General features: G+C 39.2%; 2 protein-coding genes across 4 annotated transcripts; one reads left to right on the top strand and one right to left on the bottom strand.

The window, feature by feature from the left end:
• Positions 1–6: 6 nt before the first annotated feature.
• On the top strand, positions 7–10344 carry LOC120800849 (dynamin-1-like protein). 3 transcript variants are annotated; one of them, XM_040147263.1, is made up of 19 exons: positions 7–261; positions 771–912; positions 1507–1553; positions 1638–1709; positions 2782–2868; positions 3263–3425; positions 3537–3657; positions 4074–4205; positions 4815–5021; positions 5235–5355; positions 5563–5718; positions 5821–5910; positions 6019–6111; positions 6482–6535; positions 6879–6959; positions 7661–7792; positions 7896–8005; positions 8933–9092; positions 9218–10344. In XM_040147263.1, the coding sequence occupies exons 1-19, from the start codon at positions 160–162 to the stop codon at positions 9272–9274; spliced, it is 2127 nt and encodes a 708-aa protein (XP_040003197.1). In that variant the 5' UTR covers positions 7–159; the 3' UTR covers positions 9275–10344. The 3 variants fall into 3 exon arrangements, with proteins under 3 accessions (XP_040003197.1, XP_040003204.1, XP_040003214.1); XM_040147270.1 differs by lacking the exon at positions 6879–6959; XM_040147280.1 differs by lacking the exons at positions 7–261; positions 771–912; positions 1507–1553; positions 1638–1709 and adding an exon at positions 2222–2326.
• Positions 10337–24051, bottom strand: tnnt2e (troponin T2e, cardiac). Its single transcript, XM_040152917.1, has 16 exons — positions 24045–24051; positions 23609–23629; positions 21593–21616; positions 20980–21000; positions 18961–18984; positions 18328–18348; positions 17592–17613; positions 17449–17509; positions 16632–16748; positions 16388–16465; positions 15232–15345; positions 14989–15101; positions 14691–14781; positions 13801–13841; positions 12822–12859; positions 10337–10513 (listed from the first exon to the last, which is right to left on the bottom strand). The coding sequence occupies exons 1-16, from the start codon at positions 24049–24051 to the stop codon at positions 10479–10481; spliced, it is 828 nt and encodes a 275-aa protein (XP_040008851.1). The 3' UTR covers positions 10337–10478.
• Between the last annotated feature and the right edge of the window lie 107 nt (positions 24052–24158).

The raw sequence follows: 24158 nt of genomic DNA, 5'->3' as shown, positions 1-24158 counted from the left end.
GTAGTCTCCCCACTGGAGAACTACAACTCCCAGCACCGCACAAAATCTCTCGCCCATCCAGTGGGTGTTGTTGCAATGGTGGTGTCGGAGGGACATTGAATGACTTTGGCTCCATCACGAAAATAGCAGGTTTATTCATTTTATTCAGACACCGCGAGCATGGAGGCTCTTATCCCCGTTATAAACAAGCTCCAAGATGTGTTCAACACAGTGGGTGCGGATATTATCCAGCTGCCGCAGATAGCAGTAGTCGGGACTCAGGTAAGACGCTGTGGTTCTGTGCATTTTGTGATATAGCGGCTAGCCAGATAACCTTGCTTTAATGACATGCATGCATGCATGAATAAAGATAACGGTATGACCAGAGATATACTAGCCGCGAAGAATTTACTATAATACTACATATTCAGATACCAGAATGAATTGAGGCTACACAGAGAGAGTTGTACACCCAGGAAGCACTGCTAAAACCCAACTGAATATTCAACTGGACTGCTGCAAAACTCATTTGCAAAGTCTTCACCTGCAGTGGCAGTCTATTTTGATCATCTTCAATCGCCGGTATTTAAAGAGCCTTATCCACAGACTAACCTCAATTGGATGCTTGTGGAAAAGACAGGTGCAGGTAGCTGTGCTGTCTCTCTCCCTGGTCCACCATGGTTCCATATCAGGGCTATTCTGGATTTGGCGTCTTTAAATCAGAAGGGAGATATAGTCCCTGGTTTGTCCCTCATCTAACTCATGTTTCTGCCTGTATTTTGTGTCTCCAGAGCAGTGGTAAGAGCTCTGTGCTGGAGAGCCTGGTGGGCAGGGACCTTCTACCTCGTGGGACTGGCATCGTAACCAGGCGACCTCTCATCCTCCAGCTGGTCCATGTAGATCCTGGAGACACCAGGAAAAATGACGACAGCGGTAGGTGCCAACATCACTCTGATCTCAGCAGTTTTTTAGAACAAGGACGCACACTGTTTTGGATATTGCCCCTATCCTGGTGTGGCATGTTGGGATGCTTTCATAAAAATGAGCAGAGCTTTCACATTTATCCTTGTACATTATTTAGATTATTATACACACACATTGAGGGAACATACCCATAATTGTCGGTGTCCAGTATGAAAAAAGGTCTTCATATAATTTCCTGGTCCTCTGTATGCAAGTACCAGTATTAAAGTTCTCTCTCTGTCACTGTTTTTCTAATCATTTGCAGATGCCAGGTTGTGAAAAAGCACTGTGCTCCACAAAGGTGCATTGTACAGCTGTCTTCACATTTAGATAACCGGAATTGGTCTCCTAGTTCTGCTCCCTCCATCACAAAGCTACATCCCTCATTCCAGCTGCCTTATTCACAGGACTAGTAACTTTTGGCGGTTGTCTATCCTTATTGTAGATCCAATGTTAGCTGTGCTTGCTTATCCTCCTGCCCAGAGTAGTTTAACACCTGCGTTCTTCCACTTCCAGAGTGCTAAGTGAATAATCTGACCCATGCTGCTTTCTTGTGTTTCACAGGGAGAGAAGGTGAAGAGTGGGGCAAGTTTCTGCACACAAAAAATAAGGTATGGGTTTGTGTGATGTCAAGCATTTCATAACCAGCCTTTGTCCTTGCTTGTCTTTATAAATTTTTCTTTTTGTTTTCGCAGATCTACACAGATTTTGATGAAATCAGGCAAGAAATTGAAAATGAAACGGAGCGAGTATCAGGGAATAATAAGGTGAGATGTGGCTGGAGGATAAAGCGGTCATTCTGGTTAAATGAGGAACTCAAAATGATTGGGTTTCAACCAAGGCAGTGCTGTTGATGGGGAAACAAATCTATGACGTATATTACTCCTAGTAGCAAATTCACTTTGCTTGCTGCCTCTTTTGATCAAACAAATCAACTACTTATGAAGCATGTTAAAGATGTTAAGCGAGGTGCGCTATACATTTTCAAACAAAAGGTATGTGAGAAATTTGTGTTAAGACAAAATATTGAAAAAAATACACAGTACTCTTGTGTGTGTGATAGACGGAAAGATTGGTGTGATGACCTAGTGATGGAACAAGGGTTTGAGGAGATCTGAAGTCAAGAGGAGATTTTCAATAATAGGCTACATATATAAAGCTACATATATAAATAAACAGCCAAACTTTTAGGGCTACCACTACTTAACTAATGTAACAGCCAATGAAGGGAGGCTGGTACATGAGAAATGTTCTTTTGTTTGTTCTTTCTTTTGCCTGTTATAAAACTAGGTGCACACTCTGGGCTAGCTGCAGGCAAACCAAGGATTAGTGACTAAGACATATGTACAGAGAATTACAACAATCCAGATGCAACGAGATAAAGGTATAAATAACTTTTTATAGATCTGAAAATGTGAGTAAAGACCTGAGTTTGGATATTGTGCCGTGCTGAGAGGACTAGATTTCACGGCAGAGCTTATACAGTATGTTTATCCAATTTGAGACCACAGTGGAAAATATCACCAACAGTTTTTGGCATGTAGCTTAGGGCTACTGGGACCCAAGGGGTCTGGAGATGCGTCTAGAATGCTGAAAGAAATGGAAATTCAAGAATGAGTTATTTACATTACCAAGGTTATCTGAGTAGCACGAGTGCGTGACCTCACCAGGAGCTCTAAGCATGTCAGTGTCAGTGAGGCTAACATCATTATCATTATTACAGCCAGTAGGCAAAGATTGTTCCCTGGCAAAATGCAGTTTGTAATTTTTTAAAAACATTTTCATTGCTAAGATGTTAAATACACAGTACACATCTGTTCTGCTCTTGTCTCTCGGCAGGGGATCAGTGACGAACCCATACATCTGAAGATCTTTTCTCCTCACGTTGTCAACCTCACACTGGTGGATCTGCCAGGAATCACTAAGGTAACACATGCTGTACCTCCGACTTCCTCCTCCCTAAGACAAAGCTTTGATCAACACTACATCACTTCCTTTTCTAAAAGGTACAACTGTTTGTTTAAAAACACGAAAAGGCATAAAAGCCACGATTTACCAGATATGCCTGGTAACTGGTGGTAATATCCCTGTCTGGCCGAAGCTGCTGTCAATCTGATATTATTATAGGGAATTACCAACTCAGCTTTAATGCTTCTAAACCATGTGCAAGTCCAAGTTGATGCAGCCTTTGATTCGAGCCTCATTAGTTCCTCCCCTCTGGGGGAACATGTTAATTTGAGAAATCCCCCTGCTGTAGTTTCTAGTGAATCAAACTATGAATCAAATTGTCTTTTCCTTTAACTGGTATTGTTCCTTTCAGGTGCCCGTAGGTGATCAGCCGAAGGACATTGAGGTTCAGATAAGAGATCTAATCCTGAAGCACATCTCCAACCCCAACTGCATCATCCTGGCTGTCACGGCTGCTAACACCGACATGGCCACCTCGGAGGCCCTCAAAGTGGCCCGGGAGGTTGACCCTGACGGTAAGGAAAACTGAAAGGAAGACATTACCCAACATTTAGGGTCTGACTTCGCCATTTATTTTTGACAATAAATGGTGAAGATTGTTGTTAACCATTTTTGTGACTTACCAGGAAGGAGAACACTGGCTGTGGTGACAAAGCTGGACCTGATGGACGCTGGTACTGACGCTATGGATGTGCTAATGGGCAGAGTCATACCTGTCAAACTGGGCCTCATTGGAGTAGTCAACAGGTCTGAGCAGTTAACTGTTTACTGTACTGAATATACTATGAAATTATCCATTACTTATAACAGACATGAGTGTGTAATAATGGAGATGTGAGGCAGAGATGAGTGTACAATAATATGTTTATTATTAATATGTTTAATGCTGGTATTAAAGGCAGATATATTATTATCTGTTGTTTATATTGCTTTATCACTGTAATCACATTGTGAGTTTTAATATTATCAGTAATGATGAAATGACAGTTCTACCCTCCTTTATTATGCAGTTTATGCAGTTAGAATCATTTTCCATATCAAAGTAGACATTATGGTATATACATAATGTAAGATTGTCTTCTGTTAATAATAGAATTTATTTTTATTTTTCTCATTGTCCAGCACTAAATATCAGTGTTGTGTTGTTGATTTCGAACTCTTAGGAGCCAGCTGGACATCAACAATAAAAAGTCTGTGGCTGATGCCATTCGAGACGAACATGCTTTCCTGCAGAAGAAATATCCATCTCTCGCCAACAGAAACGGGACCAAATACCTGGCCAGGACCCTTAACCGGTAAATGTAATTACAAATGGTAGCATGTCAAACTATACATAACTTGAAAGCACGAAACCTCATGCTTCTATCACTGTAAACCATTTTGAGATCCTAGTGGCACTGTGACATCTGTTGCTTAACAAAACAGAAACAGAAAAGTCAAATTAAGAGAGAGAGAGGAACGCTTTAATAGATAGACATTTTCAAAATGTTTTTGGTCCTATATATTAATTTCAGTATTACTGAGACGAGCCCAGACCTTTTGAACGTAAATTCTTAAGTTATCTTTCAGAAAAAAAAAACAGGATCAGGACAGTCAGAAGGGTTCAAGAATAGTTTTATTTTGGTATAGCCATTTTCAGGAGAAAAACGTGAATAAGAATGAATAAAAAAATATGTAGAATTTTACTTTTTGCAAAAAGTAAGATGTGACAGAGATACTATATATAGGCATGGATTGAACACTAGGACACAGTATCAGTATGTTGAATTTCAGAAGCAGGCCTTGTGTTAATCAGCCATCAGAGGAATTGCTATTGTCTGTCATTTAGACAACAGGCATTTAACTCGTCATTTACAGATCTGAGTAAAAACTGAACCCTCTGCTCTTTGCCGTCATACTGTCAGGTTGCTGATGCACCACATCCGAGACTGTCTCCCTGAGCTGAAGACACGGATCAACGTCCTGGCAGCCCAGTACCAGTCCCTGCTCAGCAGCTACGGAGAACCTGTTGAAGACCAAAGTGCCACCTTGCTCCAGCTCATCACCAAGTTTGCCACAGAGTACTGCAACACCATCGAGGGCACGGCCAAATACATCGAGACGGCAGAACTGTGAGTAGCAGTGCCAATCCTCTGCTCGGCCACATGGTGATGCTGTTGATCCAGCGCAGTGAAAATAAGCAAACCACTGCATCGGTTTCGTCATTTAATATGACACAACTTGTAAGTTGAGGCACGCACAGCCTCTGTGAAGGAAGAGCTGACAGGAGAGGAGGCCACAGGGGTTCACACCCCAGCTGATATCCCCCCGCTGCTATTTTTCAGGTGCGGTGGAGCCAGGATTTGTTACATATTCCACGAGACTTTTGGCAGAACATTGGAGTCTGTGGATCCTCTAGGAGGACTCAGCACCATCGATATCCTAACAGCCATAAGGAATGCAACAGTAAGTGCTGCTGCATCATCGCATAAATGTGATATCATTACTATCACCGCAGTTTCTTCTCTCATCATTGTGAGCCGTTGTAAAACAACAAAACATGACTTTTTCTGCAAGATACAGCTTATTCTAGGTCTTTTGTGCCTTGGTCTCTTAACACAAGTTGCCCTGGGTAAACGCTAACACGCAGCTCCCTCCCCCTCCCACCATCAGGGCCCGCGTCCGTCCCTGTTTGTGCCCGAGGTTTCGTTCGAGCTGTTGGTGAAGAAGCAAGTGAAACGCCTGGAGGAGCCCAGTTTGCGCTGCGTGGAGCTGGTCCACGAGGAGATGCAGAGGATCATTCAGCACTGCAGCAACTACAGCACACAGGTAATCAGCACTGCTCACATCCTCTCTGTCAAAGAAGGGAACACATGTATTTATCTTTCCCTCACTTGCAGACATTCGGATTCATATTCTTCTCTCCCGCAGGAGCTGCAGAGGTTCCCTAAGCTACACGAGGCCATTGTGGAAGTGGTCACCTCCCTCCTGAGGAAGAGACTGCCTATCACCAATGAGATGGTACCTCTGCATTCATTCACATGTATTTGCATTTGTGCTTTCATCTCCTGGTGTCATTTTCTCTCAGGTTGCAGTGATGACTGAAGTTGCCCTCTCTTCTTGTCATAGGTCCACAACTTGGTTGCAATCGAGCTGGCCTACATCAACACCAAACATCCAGACTTTGCAGATGCCTGTGGGGTCATGAATAACAATATAGAGGTCTGTACTTACAATAAATACCCTTCTTTGCTTCCATAGAAATGTCATAAACTTTATTCTGTGTGATTGAAATTATATTTTTGGGGAAATTATAAGTGTGTTATCAGAGTGTTTAGAAAAAATGCATGTGGCATTTATATATATTACACACAGAAAATACACTGCTAACATGATGAAACGTGTTTTTTTTCTACGTGTTGGTAGAATTTAAAAAATTTCTTTAAGTGGTAGAATAGCTTCTTTCATCACGCGTTTTCCAGTAAATTATCTTGCATACTTTCCTAGGATGTGTTGAAGTTTTTGTTGCTGGATTTTGACACATCCAGCAACTGTACCTACATCAACAACAGCGGTTTTTGTGTGTTTGTAGGAGCAAAGGAGAAACCGGATGAGAGAGCTGCCCACTGCAGTGCCCAGGGATAAGGTAAAGGAAACAAGTTTATTTGAAAATAAAATCCCAGAAGCCTGTGTGGTCTAATATTTGCAGTGTCTGGAATATAAAGGGGACTTGTGCAGTGTTAATCACTCATAGTGCTACAGGATGAGGATCTGTGAACCGAATGCTTCGGATAGTTTCCATCGAGGAATTTTATCCCACATCTCCACTCTTTTTCTCAGAACGTCTCCTCTGCTCCCCTCAAATGACTTTCGACAGCCAGCCTCTTTTCCTCTCTTTCCACATTTTCTCTGAGCGTTTTTTTTTTTTCTCTCTCTCTCTCTCTCTCTCTCTCTCTCTCTCTCCGTTCCTGCTTTCATATTCCTGCTAGTCTGTTGGCAAAGGTCTGGCTGGCCCACCTGTGGTTTCTGGCGAGCCCCCTGCGTCTGGAGCAGACATGGACGGTGCCAAGGTGGGCACGTACGCAGCTCGCTGGCTCTGTGCCTGGCTGGCTGTGGGGCATGCATGGATGGATGGATGGATGGATGGATGGATGGATGGATGGATGGATGGATGGATGGATGGATGGATGGATGCATGGATGGATGGATGCATGGATGGATGGGCATGGGCTGTTGGCATGCACTCTGATCTTTGTCTGCTGACGCTGCGCTCTTGGTTTGCTTTTCCTCAGCCTGTGTGGACTTGCACTAACAACTGTGGAGTTTTCTGCAGAGTGTCTTTCCCCAACGCTGGTCCACCTGTCTCACAAAAAAATGCCTTCTCCCCCGTCTTTCCTTTTGCAGTGTTTTAACATTTTGGTTGTTTTGTTTTTTGCGCTTACTAAATAGGAATTGTGTGATAGTTGAAATTCTTCCATTATGCACCATTTATCTCAGCCTTTTTGGTCTCTAAGAGTATATTTTAGGAGAAAGACAATAGGCTGTACTTTGCCCATTTTTACATGTTTAGCTTGAAGTTCCTAGAATGTTTGTTTGACTTGAGGTTGCAGTATTGCATATGAGCCAGTCAAGATTATTATGCTACATACCCTAACCATCCCCCTGTGAACCGTAATGACAAGCAAAGGACGCTCTTCTACTACGTTAGTGGCCGGGGTGGTGTGATGACAGTTTATCTTTCTTAATTTTTCATCTGTCCTTGGCTCCTCAGGCCCCAGCAGCAGGACCCCAGGGCGAGCAGGACAGCACAGGTAACTGGAGGGGGATGCTGAAGAAAGCAGAGGAAGGCCCAGGCTCTGGACCTGGAAGCCCCCTTAAAGGAGCTGTCAACCTACTTGATGTGGTAACTAAACATCGGCCTATCAGCATGCATGCACAGTATGAAGATAACAGTTTTGTTTCAGTGACCAGCTGATTAAAACTTTCTCTCCCCTTTCTCCTTCCAGCCTGTGCCAGTCGCCAGGAAGCTTTCATCACGTGAGCAGCGGGACTGTGAGGTCATCGAACGCCTCATCAAGTCTTACTTTCTCATTGTCCGCAAAAATATCCAGGACAGGTAGGGCCATCCAACTCCAAATCCTTGATTGTGATAAACCGATAGTGATACTAACATATATTGTCTATATAGCTGAAGCCTGATATATCTTATTTGTCTGTGTTATAGAGCATTGTTGTAAAAAACCTATTTTTAAAAAAAAAAAAAAAAACATGGCTGAGCCACACTGTCACACTGGGTGACAAGTTCCTTCATCACAATAAACCCAGTCACTGTACTTTATTTTGACTGAATCCCACTTGCACCAATCTGCTGCTATAAATACTTATTATCGCTTCAAATGGGTATTAATCCATGTGTGAAAATAGTCCCCAACAAATGCATTTTATTTATTTATTTGAGACATTTTTGCTAAAAACGACAGTGCCCAGCTGTTTTAGGAAATGACTGAGCCTTTTTAAAGATTTACGTTAGTAGGAACAAATGTGCTAAGAGCTACAGGCAGCGTAGGGAAGTTAATAAGTATTGAGATGGACTGACACATTGTTGGTTTTGGTCCTTTCGATTGATTTGTTTACCATAACAAAAGTACCGACCCTTGCCAGTCTTTTCCTCACACTATGGTTAAAACTAGTAGGCCTGAAATTAACTCACCATTTATGAAAATACACCTAACCGTCACAAATCAGCATTCGTTTTTTGTTTTTTGTTTTTTGTTTTTTGTTTTGTAATTTGACTTAATTTGATCATCTGTTTTTATTTTTTGCCATATTGTTGGGGTGTAGGGTCCCCCTAGAGCTCAACAGGGTTACATATCTCGTATTAAGCTAATATTTAACTCATCTCGATACTTTGACAGGCACGGCCACCTGGTGGGTCACACTCAGGCCCGTCCTTCTGGGGGACAAGACAGTCACCAGGCCATCTTGCCACCCTGTTCTCAACCATCTGTTCGGTTTGTTTCCTCTCTCCCTTTATCTGCTGCAGTGTGCCAAAGGCAGTGATGCACTTCCTAGTCAACCATGTGAAGGACAGCCTCCAGAGCGAGCTTGTTGGCCAGCTGTATAAATCTGGCCTCCTTAACGATCTGCTGACTGAGTCGGAGGATATGGCCCAGCGGCGCAAGGAGGCCGCGGACATGCTACAGGTAACACACTCCACCCTGTGGTGTATAGTTTTCCCTGATGGATTGAAGCTCCTTTATCCATAATTTCAATGTGTTTTTTTGTTTTTGTTTTTTGTTTGTATGTTTGTTTTTAATCTTGTACACAGGCATTGCAGAAAGCCAGCCAGGTGATTGCTGAGATCCGGGAAACCCATCTGTGGTGAAAAATCAACAACGGGAGCTGAGCCTGATCTGTTATCTCCTTGCCATACCCAAAGGACCGATGATCCATGCACATGTCATGTTTGAACTTGAAGTTTTAGATTTGCAACCATGAAAATGCACTGTTCTGATCCCTGCTCAGATGTACAGTAGGTATCATTTTGGCTCACAAAACTACCTGAAAGAAATGTAAGTTAACTGAAGTTGTTTATTTAAAATACTTAGTGTTGTCTAGAGAATATGAAAATGCACTGACTCTGTTAGCTAAGGTTCAAGGTAGGATTTTAGAAACTGTAGTTGCCACCCACTGATCCTGGAGGAATCGAGAGCGCAGCCAAAGGCAAAGTACTTTTCATTTTTGACAGATAGTGGTTAACCAGTATGGAAATAGACTTTTGTGTGAAGTGGAAATGAAGGTTTTGATGCCATTTTGGCACCTCCACAAAGGTTTCTGAAAAATGTTTTGGCTCTAGGGATATAAAAAAATCAAAAATATTATTCAGCCCCTCATCTGCAACCTTTTCATTTAGGAGTAGCTGTCATGTATCAGAAACCATGGAACCTCAGAAGCTGTAGTGTAGTATAACAATACAGCAGAGATTGGTTCCCTGAATTACAACTACATAGGTTGCTCCTGACTAGCGGCAATTGTTAGTCCTCTTACCTGTGTACATAGTCCATCACTTTATTTTTTGCACTGTTGTCACCACACTGTACTGTATAGAGAGGCCATCATCTTGACACTGTACTGCCAAAATCTTTATTTATTAATGTGTTATTTAAGTGTGTGGATAATGTTAGGAGCACTATTGCAGCATGCTGCGGTAGGTCATTTAATTATGTTTACATATCGCTGCCTACATGTGAAATTTATAGTGCACTGTGGTTCTCTGTGTATGGTTACCAAAAGAAAGAATAAATAGAAGTATTTTATTGCCGTTTGAGTGAGTTAGATTCATATGTGTGGACAGTGGGGGATTGGTGGGAAAGATCCACTACTTTCTGAGGTGATATAATCTAAATGTAAACCACACAAACACGCACTAAGTGACTCAAAAGCACCAGATCCTTTATTGTTTATGTCTACACTCAGCTTTTGCAGTGCTCTGTTCTCTGTTAAAGTGAACATTAATGTCACCAGATTCAACACTGCTGCTCATTTTCCGACGTCTCCTCAGAGTACTCCTGCTGAGGTTCCCTTCTATCTCAGCCTGCCCTTGGTCTTGCCTCTTCCTTTGGCGCTGTGGAGTCACAGATAAAAGTCATTTAACAATTAATTTTGTATGCATAAATGTACATTTATTAAGTTTGTTGTTTGCTCACAATCACAGTGTGTGTTTAAAGCTGGGTACCACATTTTTTGATGCTAGTGATGATATGGTATGGAAACCCAAAGTGTTCAAAATTAATTAAAAAAAATAAGACATTATAATTAAATATATATAACTTACATTAACAGACAGACAGTGATGATGTTATTAAAACAGATTATGAAATAAAACAGTCACTTGAAAACATTGGCATCTTGAAATGAAAAATGATGATTTTTGAAAAATGACATTTTGGAACAAAAAATTGCTGGGCTTAAATAAAAATTACCCACGATCAACTTTTATTATGAAAAGATGAAGGATGAAATAATATTTCACAATAATGAGCTGAGTTTAAAGAAAAAAATCAGTATCAAACAACTTCATGGTTATATTCCATATTTTGTCATCATATGATTATTTTTTTGACAATGTCTTATTTATTTAATTTTGAAATCTTTGGGTCACCAATCAACATTTTCCCAATTTTAGACTACTCTGTTTAGGAGTATAGGCATGTTTTTCATACAAAATCCTTTTTTCATTTAACAAAAGAAGACAAAGTCCTTAAATGTTAAATGTTAACAAGCTGCTTTACAAGAACGTTGCTAAATAAAACAGTCTAAAATGGAGAAATTTTGATTCAATTAGGGAACAAACTGATCAAAGAATAAATAAATAGCTTTTGGTACTTCACAGTTTTTGATATCTGTTACTTCAGATTAACTTTAGTCACCACCAAAGAAGCATTACGCCTACCTATGTGCGAATGACATTACCTGACAGTACACATTCTTGTCTGCAGATAGACAGATTTTTCTTCAACTGTAACATTTTGTCAATGCATATTCTCTGTCGTGCCACATATGCTCTGTAGTGCCCATGAAGAAAATTACATTGGCATAGAAGAGAGTGAGCTGGACTGGAGGGATAAACACCGAAGCATCATGCTGTTAGAAGGGGGCCAAGCACACACAGAACACAGCTGGCAAATTAAGATTTTGTCCTCTCAACAGCAGCCTTACCTTTGATACGGTGTCTTTGCTGTCTTTTTTGCAACTTTGCCCATAAGATCTTACACAATCAGAGTTTAATCTACCAGATAATCGACTTGAAAGGCAAATTGTAAACACTTACCAGCTGATTCAACACAGATGTCTTGCTTTCTTTCTACCTTAAACTTTGACGTACTAAACTTTTCAAAAGGCTGTATTCCAAAAATGATGGTGAAGATCGATTTACATTTCAAAATTTATAACTGACATTCAAAATATTGAGCATCTGGGACTTTGTCATCTTGCAGGACTGATGACAGATGTGGGAATCCAGTCTGGTTTTGGGATGTTCGTTCAAACCACCACACTGCTTCTCTAGTTTACCAACTTCAAAACTAAAATATCCGGCCTGCTTAGATGAAGGCATAAGAGAGATTCTGAGTAATAGATGAATGGAGAAGAGTTGCTACATTAGTCAAAAGAGAATAAAGAATACTAAGAATATAAACCAGTATAGGATGGCAAAAAAATAATCAAACACTGCATGCAGGCCCATTTAAAGCTGCAGAAAGGCCCTGGCGGGTTTGAACCCAGAGAGGCAAGAGTGCTAAACACTGCAGCACCGTGCCACCCAGCAAGATTAAAAAACAGCATAACAGAATTTCTACTACTGATGTTTTCCATGGCTCTCTCAAACAGGTAAAAAAAATTGCACTTTTTTTACTTGTTTACAGCCATAGGAGGAGGACATCTGCACTGTACAAAGTTAGAAATATTTTTACTGTACTATATTCACTATGTTAATCTACAGTATGCTCACAACTCACTCAGAAAAAAACTGCGTCACATGTTCCCACTTTATATTAAGTAGGTTCATGTGACTTTAAAAGGCCTTGGGTACCGGAGATAATGCAACAAAAACTGTAGATCTGAAAATACTGGATGGAGTGGGAGTAGATCTATAATTTTATTTACATGTAAAGCAGTTGTGCAGATAAAGATACTGTTTAAACATATTCTAGGACAGTGGAAGCTATGTATGAAGGACCAAGTTATGTTTTAAAGAATAGATTTTGTCAGAAAAAAATGATCTGACTAAAGATTTCCCGAGGCTCTTTAAATGAAGACCAGCTCTATACTACATCAGCCGCTTTTAAGAAAAGGAAAGACTGAGCACTGATTTGAACCACACCTGAGACTCCCTAAAATATCTCAGGTATGGTTCAAAGGTGGCTGCTACTTACTTCTGGTGGTCCTGAACGCGAGCCTGGAGCAGATTGATCTGTGGGGGACAAACATGGAGGACTAGCTAAAGATATAAACAACAGCAGAGACAGGCGGACACCGGCGGAGCCAAAGAGCGGACCTTGCGGTCCTGGAGAGGATCTCAGCAGGGCAAGACATGTTTACCTGACATCCATAGGATTTCATCTGCCGATGGGGACTAACCTCTAGTCTACCTGACTGAGCTATAAATCAACTAAATCCTAAAGGAAAGGCCGCAGAAGCTCAGAACTGCAGCATTTATTATGACATTTTGGTTGTCCTTGCATCATGAGCAGTCAAAACGTCCCTTACAGCTAGAACTGAGGGATGAGACACTGACAGCAAAAAGTGACTGAAATAAAATTAAAGCTGTCAAAAAAGTTTAAAATAATCACAGCTGAAATTATGTTCTGGAGAGGTTTTCTTGTTCTGATGACATTTTATGAATGCAGCAAAAACACACTTTGTATCTTTTTTCTTTATTTGGGATTCTGTTACTGTTACTGCTGTTGCCATTAGCCCCCATTTCAAGTCTTCATGCTAAACTAAGATAATCCCAGGCTGCTGGCCGAAGACTTACATTTACCAGACAGATATCAAAGTGGTATAGATCTTCTCATGTAACTCTCACCAAAGAAAGCAAATAATTTCCTCAAAATATCAAGCTATAGTCTGATGTTTCTGGTTTCTTTAAATGGTGCATACTTTAATGGTAAATACTGAGTAACTGTAGCAATAAAATATCAGATTTTTGGGATTTATTTTACTTGATTAAATACAACCACATGTCAGCTTGTGCAAGCTTCCTCATCAAGACACACCACCAGTTTCACCTTCTGTTTTAGTCGCTCTGCTGTGTTCCTGCTGACTGCGACTCAGTTTGTGACCCTTCAGCACACGGACAGCAAAACGACACAACAACCAAGAGGCTCACACTCCTCATTAACAGTTACTTACAACTTCTGCTGCTCATTGATTCGAGTCTGGAGCACAGTGATCTGGAAATCAGGTCACATTCATTTTAGATAAGTGCCCTGAGGACAGCCTTGCATTAGGAAGTACATACCGTTTTAGCTTTCGTATTCTGTGGCTTTTTCAGGGCTGTAGGCTGTGTACCATCAATTTGCAAAGTTTATCATTATCATTTTCTCCCATGAACTACATTGATAATTGTGCATACGTCAGGTTAAATTGTAAATATATTGTAGCTACGCTAACATTGTAGCCATGCCATAGGGTTTTTATTGATTTTTTATTTAAAAAACATAAAGAATTACATCCTAAAATTGATTTATTTTGTAAGCAAAGACCATAAAGGAATAGTAAGACATTTTGGAAAGTATATTTCCTTACTTGCCCTGAGTTAAGTGAGGAAATTGATGCCACTTTCATATATGTACAGTAAATATGTAACTGGAGCCAGCAGCCAGTTATCTTAGCTTAGCTTAGCATAAATATGGGAAATACTTAGCCTGGCTCTGTTCAATTTAATAAATCACCCTAGCACCTCTAAAACCCACTAGTTAACATGTTGTATTTCATTGGACAGAGCCAGGCTAACTGTTTCCCTGTTTCCTGTCTTTGTTAAGCTAAGATAACCAGCTGCTATGGTAGCTGTAGCTTCAGATTTACCGCAAAGACACAGGAGTATTTTTCCAAATGTCGAACTATTCCTTTAAAAATAACTTAACCTTCCTAACCACACTGAGTTAACTTTTACAATGACTCCATTGTTATAAAAGCAGGAAAGTTCCTCCACAGGTATAAACGTTTGCAGAAAAATGCTTTTCACTTATGCAATTTCACGGCGCAAACAGCGCATGAACATCCCGAGGCAAAGTACTTACATCATATTTCTGTCTCTTCAGTTTCTCGCTCAGGTCAAACTTCTCAGCCTCCAGCGTCATCAGCCATTGCCACAGCTCATTGGCCTTCTCCCTTTTCAGCAAAAAACCAGGAGGATTTAAGAAACAGAAAACCAAAAGGCCATGTCAAAACTGTAAAACACTATTAAGGGATATACAGGGAATGGGATGGCAGTTTATACAGAAAAAAAATCACCTGCATCAGACTGGAAATCTGGCATCGGACTGTCTAAAGTACTGTGAACAATGACTGCTCTTAATAAAAACTCAGTGTCCTTACTTCAGTTTGTCCTCGTTGAGATGGTCGATGTTGAGAGGCTTCCTCCTCTCTGCCAGGATCTTCCTTTTCTTCTCTCTCTCTGTCTGCTTCTTAGCTCCCTTCCTGCCATCTTGCTGGATGGGAGAATGACGGGAGGGAAGGAGGAAAGAGAACAAGACAGAAACAAAGGAGCCACATTTACATTACAAACTAAGCGTCAAATTTTGAACTCAAATACATGTGTGCTTATTTGTGATGACTGACCCTCTGTTGGACGCCAGCATACTGCTGAGTCATGTTTGTAAGAGCTTTCTTCTTCTTGGCGTCCTCATCCTGCTTCTTACGAGCCTCTTCCTGCTCCTTCCTCTCCTTTTCCTCCTGCAGTACAGATTGTAATACGCAGTCATGGGGGAACAGAAACACCTGTTCACCTTTGAAAGGCTTAAATAATGTTTACTGTTGCTGCAAGAAAATCTGTTTGTCATGACAGTAGTTTTCATATAGATTTCAAGTTTTACCTACATTTATTTATTTATTTTATTTTTGGCCTCCTGGGGCCAGAGGAAACAAGGTTTAAACAACACTGACATATTATCACCTCTTTAAGTCGATAGGGCAGAGTTGTTACCATACAAATGCCTATTTATCTCGCTCATATGGAGCAACCTTACTTGACATTAATTTGAAGTTGTGTTTCTGACTTTTTAGCTGCTACACTATGTTCACTAACTAGTTGCTAACTTTAATTGTGTGCTGTTTATTGCTCCGCAGGTAGTGTACAGTTGGTTTTTATGAGCTTTTCCATCGAAAACAGCTGCCTGCATCAGTCGAAAACAACGCAGACACTAAAACACTATATTGCTAAGAGGAACTGCAGAATTTGTTGATAATTTTCTGTGGGTTTTTCACTGCAAGCGACGCGTTTCACATTAAACATAATCATTTGATCTATTGTTATTATAAAAACATTGATTACTGCAGCTTTAAAGTATGTTGGCGTTGCATTATTTTTACCCAACAGTCCAAATATACTGTATAATTTGTAACAGAAATCATAGAGAAAAGAGTCCTTCAAAGGCAAAGACTTAATTTGATCCAAATCTATGTCATCTGAGCCAAAAATTAAAGTTAACATCAGTAAACTTGGCATAGGACACTCATATTTTGAAGATTGGCCTTTCTCTGGTACTTTACAGTATATCAAATTAAAAACAGGAAATATGGGTAAAACATAATGGGTAGAGTACACCTTCACTGTTGATGCACTCCCTGCAGCCAGAGAGGTTTACTCACCAGGAATCACACATGCCCTACTCCCCACTCGTACTTGTTGAACCAGTCTATCTAAAGGGTGCCAGTCATTTATTTGTTGTATACAGGGTCATGTCTTGTAAAAGATGAGATGACTGAGATTACTCACAGCAACACGAGCCTGCCTCTCCTTCTCCTTTTCAGCACGGATCCTCTGCTGTTCAGCCCTCTCACCACGACGCTTCTCCTGCACATTCATGCCCACACACACACACACACACACACACACACACACACACACACACACACACACACACACACACACACACACACACACACACACACACACATAGTGTAATTGTTGGGTGGTGCATCACTCCAGTGATCTTAGCATGCTTTCCTGGAAGACTTACGATCCTGTTAACAAGAGCTACAAGCTCCTGCTCATCCTTCTTCCTCTGAATGAAGTGGGCCTCAATCAGAGAGTGAAGCTCAGTCAGATCCTTCTCCTGACGCTTCTTTTGGATGTCCTGCAGTCACATACACATGATTGTAGTGCTATACTTAAGAGGACCTCCGCTTACAACATCCATTCCTAAATCAAGACTGGGGTTTAGGCCTACTAAAAACTAAAGTAACTCAGACTTACTTACTTACGTAAAAGTCTTGACACTAAACTAACAGACACTTAGTTCTGAAAAATCTAGAAGTAAAGAAGAAAAACACACTTACAGAGCACACAAAAATACCTTTCATCATACATTTACATGCAAATGTATCTAGTATAAACACAGAATTATTCATTCTGCATTTTTTAATTATACATTTCTAATAGTGTTCGGGTATGTATCTGTTCTGCTTAAAGAAATTGTTTTATATTTTGGGAAGTGCACTTATATACCTTCTTTCTGTGTGTTCGTTGAGAAGATCAATATAACTCTCATATTTGTGCACTAAAAATGGAGCTTCAGCCACCAGCCAGTCAGCTTTGCATAGAATAAAGACTGGAAAAATGGGGAAGCAGCTAGCCTGGCGCCATGAAAAGGTTAAAAAAAAAAAAATCCTCTTAAGCTCTCTAATATATCTAATTTGTTTCACCTGTTCAAAAACCGAAGTGTAAAAATTTTCTGTTTCCTGTCTTTGTGGTTAGGTAAGTTAATGATCTGCTGACACTAGTGTCATATTTATGTGTGATGAATGTGAAACTATTATATGGCATCAATCACTCACATCAAAGTCGACTTTTTCTCCCTCTGGTATCTTAGGCACAGCTATAGCTGGAGCAAATGCCCTAAAATGTAACATTACCAGGTTAGAAGTGCCAGCAGTTGGATGATATGAATTGATTCAAATTCAAATGATAAAAGACTTACTTTGGTTTGGGTTTTGAGTCATCTATTATAATAAAAAGAAGGGATAAGTTAAGACAACATCATGCTGACATACAGTAAATTTTTTAATCTTCCATACAAGTTTATTTATTTCATCAATTTTTTGTAAGACTTAAACATTAATATTAACAAAACAATATATTTGTTGTTTAACATTTGTATCTCACATGTCCAATAGTTTGATAAATAAAATGACAGTGCTCACTGAGCCTGACTCTCTCCTGTAGGCTGAGAACATCTGAGTAAAAGATTATTACTCACTAACCCTCACTAATGGAACAAGAGAATGCAAACACACGCAACACACATTCCGACAAATGTATTGTGTCAGTGAGAAATTACTTGCTGGATTCTGTACAATGAATTAAGAGTCTTTTCTGTTACCAAAATACGATCATGCACTGCCTGTAGCCATTTTATGCATGGTGTCCAGTGCAGTTGTCACATAATGAACAGCATGTGTAACAGAATGTGCAACAGCATGCTGAATTTCAGCGCGCTCAGTCTGAAAAAAGGCTTTCTTCGTGGTATCCCAAAAGCTGTTTTTGAAATACCACATAGCTCTTATTTTGGCAGTGTTTGTGAGCATGTGTTGCACAGCATTTTTTGGTTTGCAGCAGTTGTCAAAAAGACAGTTGAAGACACCGGACGTTCCTGTTAGGTTTACATTAATGATCACAAACTTAAATCTTAAGGCATCCTCAGCAGGTTACAGTACCTTCATCTGCAGCTGGAGACTCTACCGCAGAAAAAAGAAATGTTAGTGCATCAGCAGGCGGAATACAAATGGATTTACTTTATTAGTTTCAAATACTATTTCACTCAGAGCAGATATCTGCTTTATATATTTTTATATGAAAAACTTGTGTGCCTGTCAGAGGGAGAAAAAGAAAGTCTAATCAGTTTCTGTATGCCTTGCCCTACTGGGTTATGGTGTAAGTACCCCAGAGGTTTCAAGCCATGAAAGCTAAATTTACCTTCAGATAGTGGAGGCAGTTCTTTTATAGAAGTGTATTATCAGAATAAATATTAAAGCATGAGGAAAAAATAAAATTTGGTAAAATTTTGGCTGGAAATCACAAACAGGAAATCTCACTTAGGAATTAACTCATCAAATACTAACTCAGCAGGCAGCGCCATGGGAGCCAAACATTGCAGTTATTATTTAATACTAAACATGAACAAGCTAATATTGATATATGTAAAAGAATAGTGCTGAAGTCAGTGAGAAGCAATTGAAAAGACAATTTATTTTTTACTGTAACGTGCAGGTGGAGGCTCTAATCTCTAGGAGTTTTTATATAGGCGGCATTATATTGGCACATAGAAAAATGAAAACGAAGAGAATTACCTTCTATATCAGGTGCAGCTTCTTCTATATAACAAGGACATAACAAAGATTAATGAAGCCAAAACCTGGCCGAAAAACATGACAAAAGAAGGCATGATGCCAAACACACACTACACTACAATAACATCTCACAAGTGTGTAAGTAAAGAAAAAAAATGAAGGGCTTTATTTACAGACAAAAACAATTCACACAAACCTTCCTTTTTCAATATCTCTTTGACTGAGAGAACTAAATATGGATTAATGGATCAGTGAGATTCTGGCAAACAGCTTGCGGCTGGGATTTGGTCAAGCTCTGAGCATTGTGATAATGTATCTTGGGATGCAATGAAAAACCAATGCTGGTGTCTGACATTCACTCTGAACAAAGCTGACACAGGGAATGATCTCTGATCACAAACTGATCCTGTGAGCTGTTTGTAACATGTTACAAATCAAAGCAAAATCTCAACATGTAACAGAACAGCAGGAAAAAATGTATTAATTTTTTCTGCTTACTTCATGTCTCTTAAATTATTTTTATCCAGTGCTAATCAGTGGTGTAAGAAGTAATCAGATCATCTACTTAAGTAAAAGCAACAATACATCAGTGCAACATATTGCTAGTAAAAATCCTGCATTCAAAACCCTATCTAAGTAAAAGAATCAAAACTAGTACACATACAGAAAAATAGTCCACTGGTTCCCAACCTAGAGGTCTGGGCAACTCCTATGGTTCAGAAGATAAATCTAAGGGGTGTTAGATGATTAATGGGGTAGAATAGAAGAAAAAATAACATTTTGCTACGCAAATCTGTATTCACTGTTTGCACTCTTTTTTTAATCTTTATTTTTTGTGGAATATTGGTCAATTTGACCTCTGTTGACCTTGCTGCATATCCTCAACAACTTCGTATTTTTTTATTAAACCACAAAAAGTTTAGAGGGGAGATCGCTGTTTGGTGTACATGCTAACAACTCATAGACCTCTGAAACGTGACAAGTGGCCATAACTAGACACTACTTTTTTGTAAGAGGTCACAAAGCCAGTGTGACCCCATAATAGTTAAACATGTTGGGAAATACACTTATTTGCTTGCTTTTCAAATGTTAGAGGAGAAGATCGATACCACTGTCATGTTTGTACCTTAAATTTAAGGCTACAGCCACCAGCCAGTTAGCGTAGATTAGCATGAAGACTGGAAACAGGGGAGAAAGCTAGCCTGGCTAGCTAAAACCCAGTGAGTTGTCTGTACGGCTTAAACAAAAGATGTAATGTGTTGATTTGAAAGTTTTAGAGGTAGCTGGTAGCTGGATTTAGTAAGCTTTGAACAGAGGCCACCGGTTCCTCATTTCAGTTTTTTGTGGTAAACTGAATTAAACCAGCTGCTAGCTCTAGCTCTAGCTAGATACTCAGCATACAGACATTAGTCAGTTCTCACCTAACTCGGCAGGAAAGCAAATAAACATATTTTTCCAAAAGTCGAACTGCTCCTTTAACAATGCAGTGTTAGCTACTATAGCTTTCAAATGCATGTAAGTGGAGTAAAAGTAACATATTTCCCTGTGAAATGTAGTGAAGTAAGAGTATAGAGTACAGTACTTGAGTAAATGTGCTTAATTACTTTCCATCACTGGTGCTTTTTAATATTTGAATATCCTAACCAAATAATGTTGTTTGGCCAAATAATGGCATGTATTAAAATACTAAGTGCAAAATAGAGTCTTTCAATTCAAATTTTATGTAAACTTGGCAGGTACTTAAGAAAAACCTTCCATGCAAACCCTTGTCAGAACATTGAAATATACAGTTGAATGAGTGCTAAAAATGGGATGGAGATAATTTTGATACAAAGTGACAGTTATACATGAGCTGACAGATCAGTGTTGACAAATGAAGTGTTAACATTCAAACAGAAAACATATTCAGCTAGCTTGCTATGGCTTTCATCACTGACAGCAGACACTGCAAAAGCAGCCGGCAAGAAGATTGTTGTCTGTTATTTCACCTTAGAATATAACAGTAGAAAAAGTCATTACCTTCAGCGGCTGGAGAAGGTTCTGAGGCGGTGTGAAATAATGAAAATATGATTAGATAAAACAATTACATTACTCGATTACATTTTATACGAACGACTTCTCTTTGCAGTCTTGAAATAAGTAAGACACTTTGTATATGCAGTATGATAAATATGAATGAGATGATGAAGAGGCTTAAAAATAATGTTCAAATTAAATAAAAGATTTCAGATGTTTAAAACCTGTGAAATGCCAATCTTTTCAGTAAATAGTTGAAAACAGCCAAAATTTCAACAATAATCAGCAGTGAGTTTTTCTTGTTCGCAAACAGTAACTATGACTGAGTAGATGCAACACTTTTCATAAACAGGAAATCTCACTTAGGAATTAATTCATCAAATTCTAACTCAGCAGGCAGCGCCATGGGAGCCAAACATTGCAGTGATTATTTAATACTAAACATGAACAAGCTAATATTGATGTACGTAAAGTGCTGAAGTCAGTGAGAAGCAATATTAAAGACAATTTATTTTTTACTGTAACATGCAGGTGGAGGCTCTAATCTGTAGAATAGGAGTTTTTATATAGGTGGCGTTATACTGGCACATAGAAAAATGAAAACGAAGAGAATTACCTTCTATTTCAGGTGCAGCTTCTTCTGTATAACAAGAACATAACAAAGATTAATGAAGCCAAAACCTGGCCGAAAAACATGACACAAGAATGCATGATGCCAAACACACACTACACTACAGTAACATCTCACAAGTGTGTAAGAAAAGAAAAAAATGAAAGTCTTTATTTACAGACAAAAACAATTTACACAAACCTTCCTTTTTCAGTATCTCTTTGACTGAGCGTACTAAATATGGATTAATGGATCAGTGAGATTCTGGCAAACAGCTTGCGGCTGGGATTTGGTCAAGCTCTGAGCATTGTGATAATGTATCTTGGGATGCAATGAAAAACCAATGCTGGTGTCTGACATTCACTCTGAACAAAGCTGACACAGGGAATGATCTCTGATCACAAACTGATCCTGTGAGCTGTTTGTAACATGTTACAAATCAAAGCAAAATCTCAACATGTAACAGAACAGCAGGAAAAAATGTATTAATTTTTTCTGCTTACTTCATGTCTCTTAAATTATTTTTATCCAGTGCTAATCAGTGGTGTAAGAAGTAATCAGATCATCTACTTAAGTAAAAGCAACAATACATCAGTGCAACATATTGCTAGTAAAAATCCTGCATTCAAAACCCTATCTAAGTAAAAGAACCAGAACTAGTACACATGCGGAAATATAGTCCACTGGTTCCCAACCTAGAGGTCTGGGCAACTCCTATGGTTCAGAAGATAAATCTAAGGGGTGTTAGATGATTAATGGGGTAGAATAGAAGAAAAAATAACATTTTGCTACGCAAATCTGTATTCACTGTTTGCACTCTTTTTTTAATCTTTATTTTTTGTGGAATATTGGTCAATTCGACCTCTGTTGACCTTGCTGCATATCCTCAACAACTTCGTATTTTTTTATTAAACCACAAAAAGTTTAGAGGGGAGATCGCTGTTTGGTGTACATGCTAACAACTCATAGACCTCTGAAACGTGACAAGTGGCCATGACTAGACACTACTTTTTTGTAAGAGGTCACAAAGCCAGTGTGACCCCATAATAGTTAAACATGTTGGGAAATACACTTATTTGCTTGCTTGTCAAATGTTAGAGGAGAAGATCGATACCACTGTCATGTTTGTACCTTAAATTTAAGGCTACAGCCACCAGCCAGTTAGCGTAGATTAGCATGAAGACTGGAAACAGCGGAAAAAGCTAGCCTGGCTAGCTAAAACCCAGTGAGTCGTCTGTACGGATTAAACAAAAGATGTAACGTGTTGATTTGAAAGTTTTAGAGGTAGATGGTAGCTTGATTTAGTAAGCTTTGAAAAGAGGCCACCGGTTCCCCATTTCTGTTTTTTGTGGTAAACTGAACTAAACCAGCTGCTAGCTCTAGCTCTAGCTAGATACTCAGCATACAGACATTAGTCAGTTCTCACCTAACTCGGCAGGAAAGCAAATAAACATATTTTTCCAAAAGTCGAACTGCTCCTTTAACAATGCAGTGTTAGCTACTATAGCTTTCAAATGCATGTAAGTGGAGTAAAAGTAACATATTTCCCTGTGAAATGTAGTGAAGTAAGTGTATAAAGTACAGTACTTGAATAAATTTGTTTAATTACTTTCCATCACTGGTGCTTTTATATTTGAATATCCTAACCAAATAATGTTGTTTGGCCAAATAATGGCATGTATTAAAATACTAAGTGCAAAATAGAGTCTTTCAATTCAAATTTGATGTAAACTTGGCAGGTACTTCAGAAAAACCTTCCATGCAAACCCTTGTCAGAACATTGAAATATACAGTTGAATGAGTGCTAAAAATGGGATGGAGATAATTTTGATACAAAGTGACAATTATACATGAGCCGACAGATCAGTGTTGACAAATGAAGTGTTAACATTCAAACAGAAAACATATTCAGCTAGCTTGCTATGGCTTTCATCACTGACAGCAGACACTGCAAAAGCAGCCGGCAAGAATATTGTTGTCTGTTATTTCAACTTAGAATATAACAGTAGAAAAAGTCATTACCTTCAGCGGTGGGAGGAGGTTCTGAGGTGGTGTGAAATAATGAAAATATGATTAGATAAAACAATTACATTACGCGATTACATTTTATACGAACAACCTCTCTTTGCAGTCTTAAAATAAGTAAGACACACTGTATATGCAGTAGGATAAATATGAATGAGATGATGAAGAGGCTTAAAAATAATGTTCAAATTAAATAAAAGATTTCAGATGTTTAAAACCTGTGAAATGCCAATCTTTTCAGTAAATAGTTGAAAACAGCCAAAATTTCAACAATAATCAGCAGTGAGTTTTTCTTGTTCGCAAACAGTAACTATGACTGAGTAGATGCCACACTTTTTCATAAACAGGAAATCTCACTTAGGAATTAATTCATCAAATACTAACTCAGCAGGCAGCGCCATGGGAGCCAAACTTTGCAGTTATTATTTAATACTAAACATGAACAAGCTAATATTGATGTACGTAAAAGAATAGTGCTGAGGTCAGTGAGAAGCAATATTAAAGACAATTTATTTTTTACTGTAACGTGCAGGTGGAGGCTCTAATC

Source organism: Xiphias gladius, chromosome 2 (assembly GCF_016859285.1).
Source record: "Xiphias gladius isolate SHS-SW01 ecotype Sanya breed wild chromosome 2, ASM1685928v1, whole genome shotgun sequence".
Lineage (NCBI taxonomy): Eukaryota > Metazoa > Chordata > Actinopteri > Istiophoriformes > Xiphiidae > Xiphias > Xiphias gladius.
This window is presented reverse-complemented; position numbering and strand designations above follow the sequence as displayed.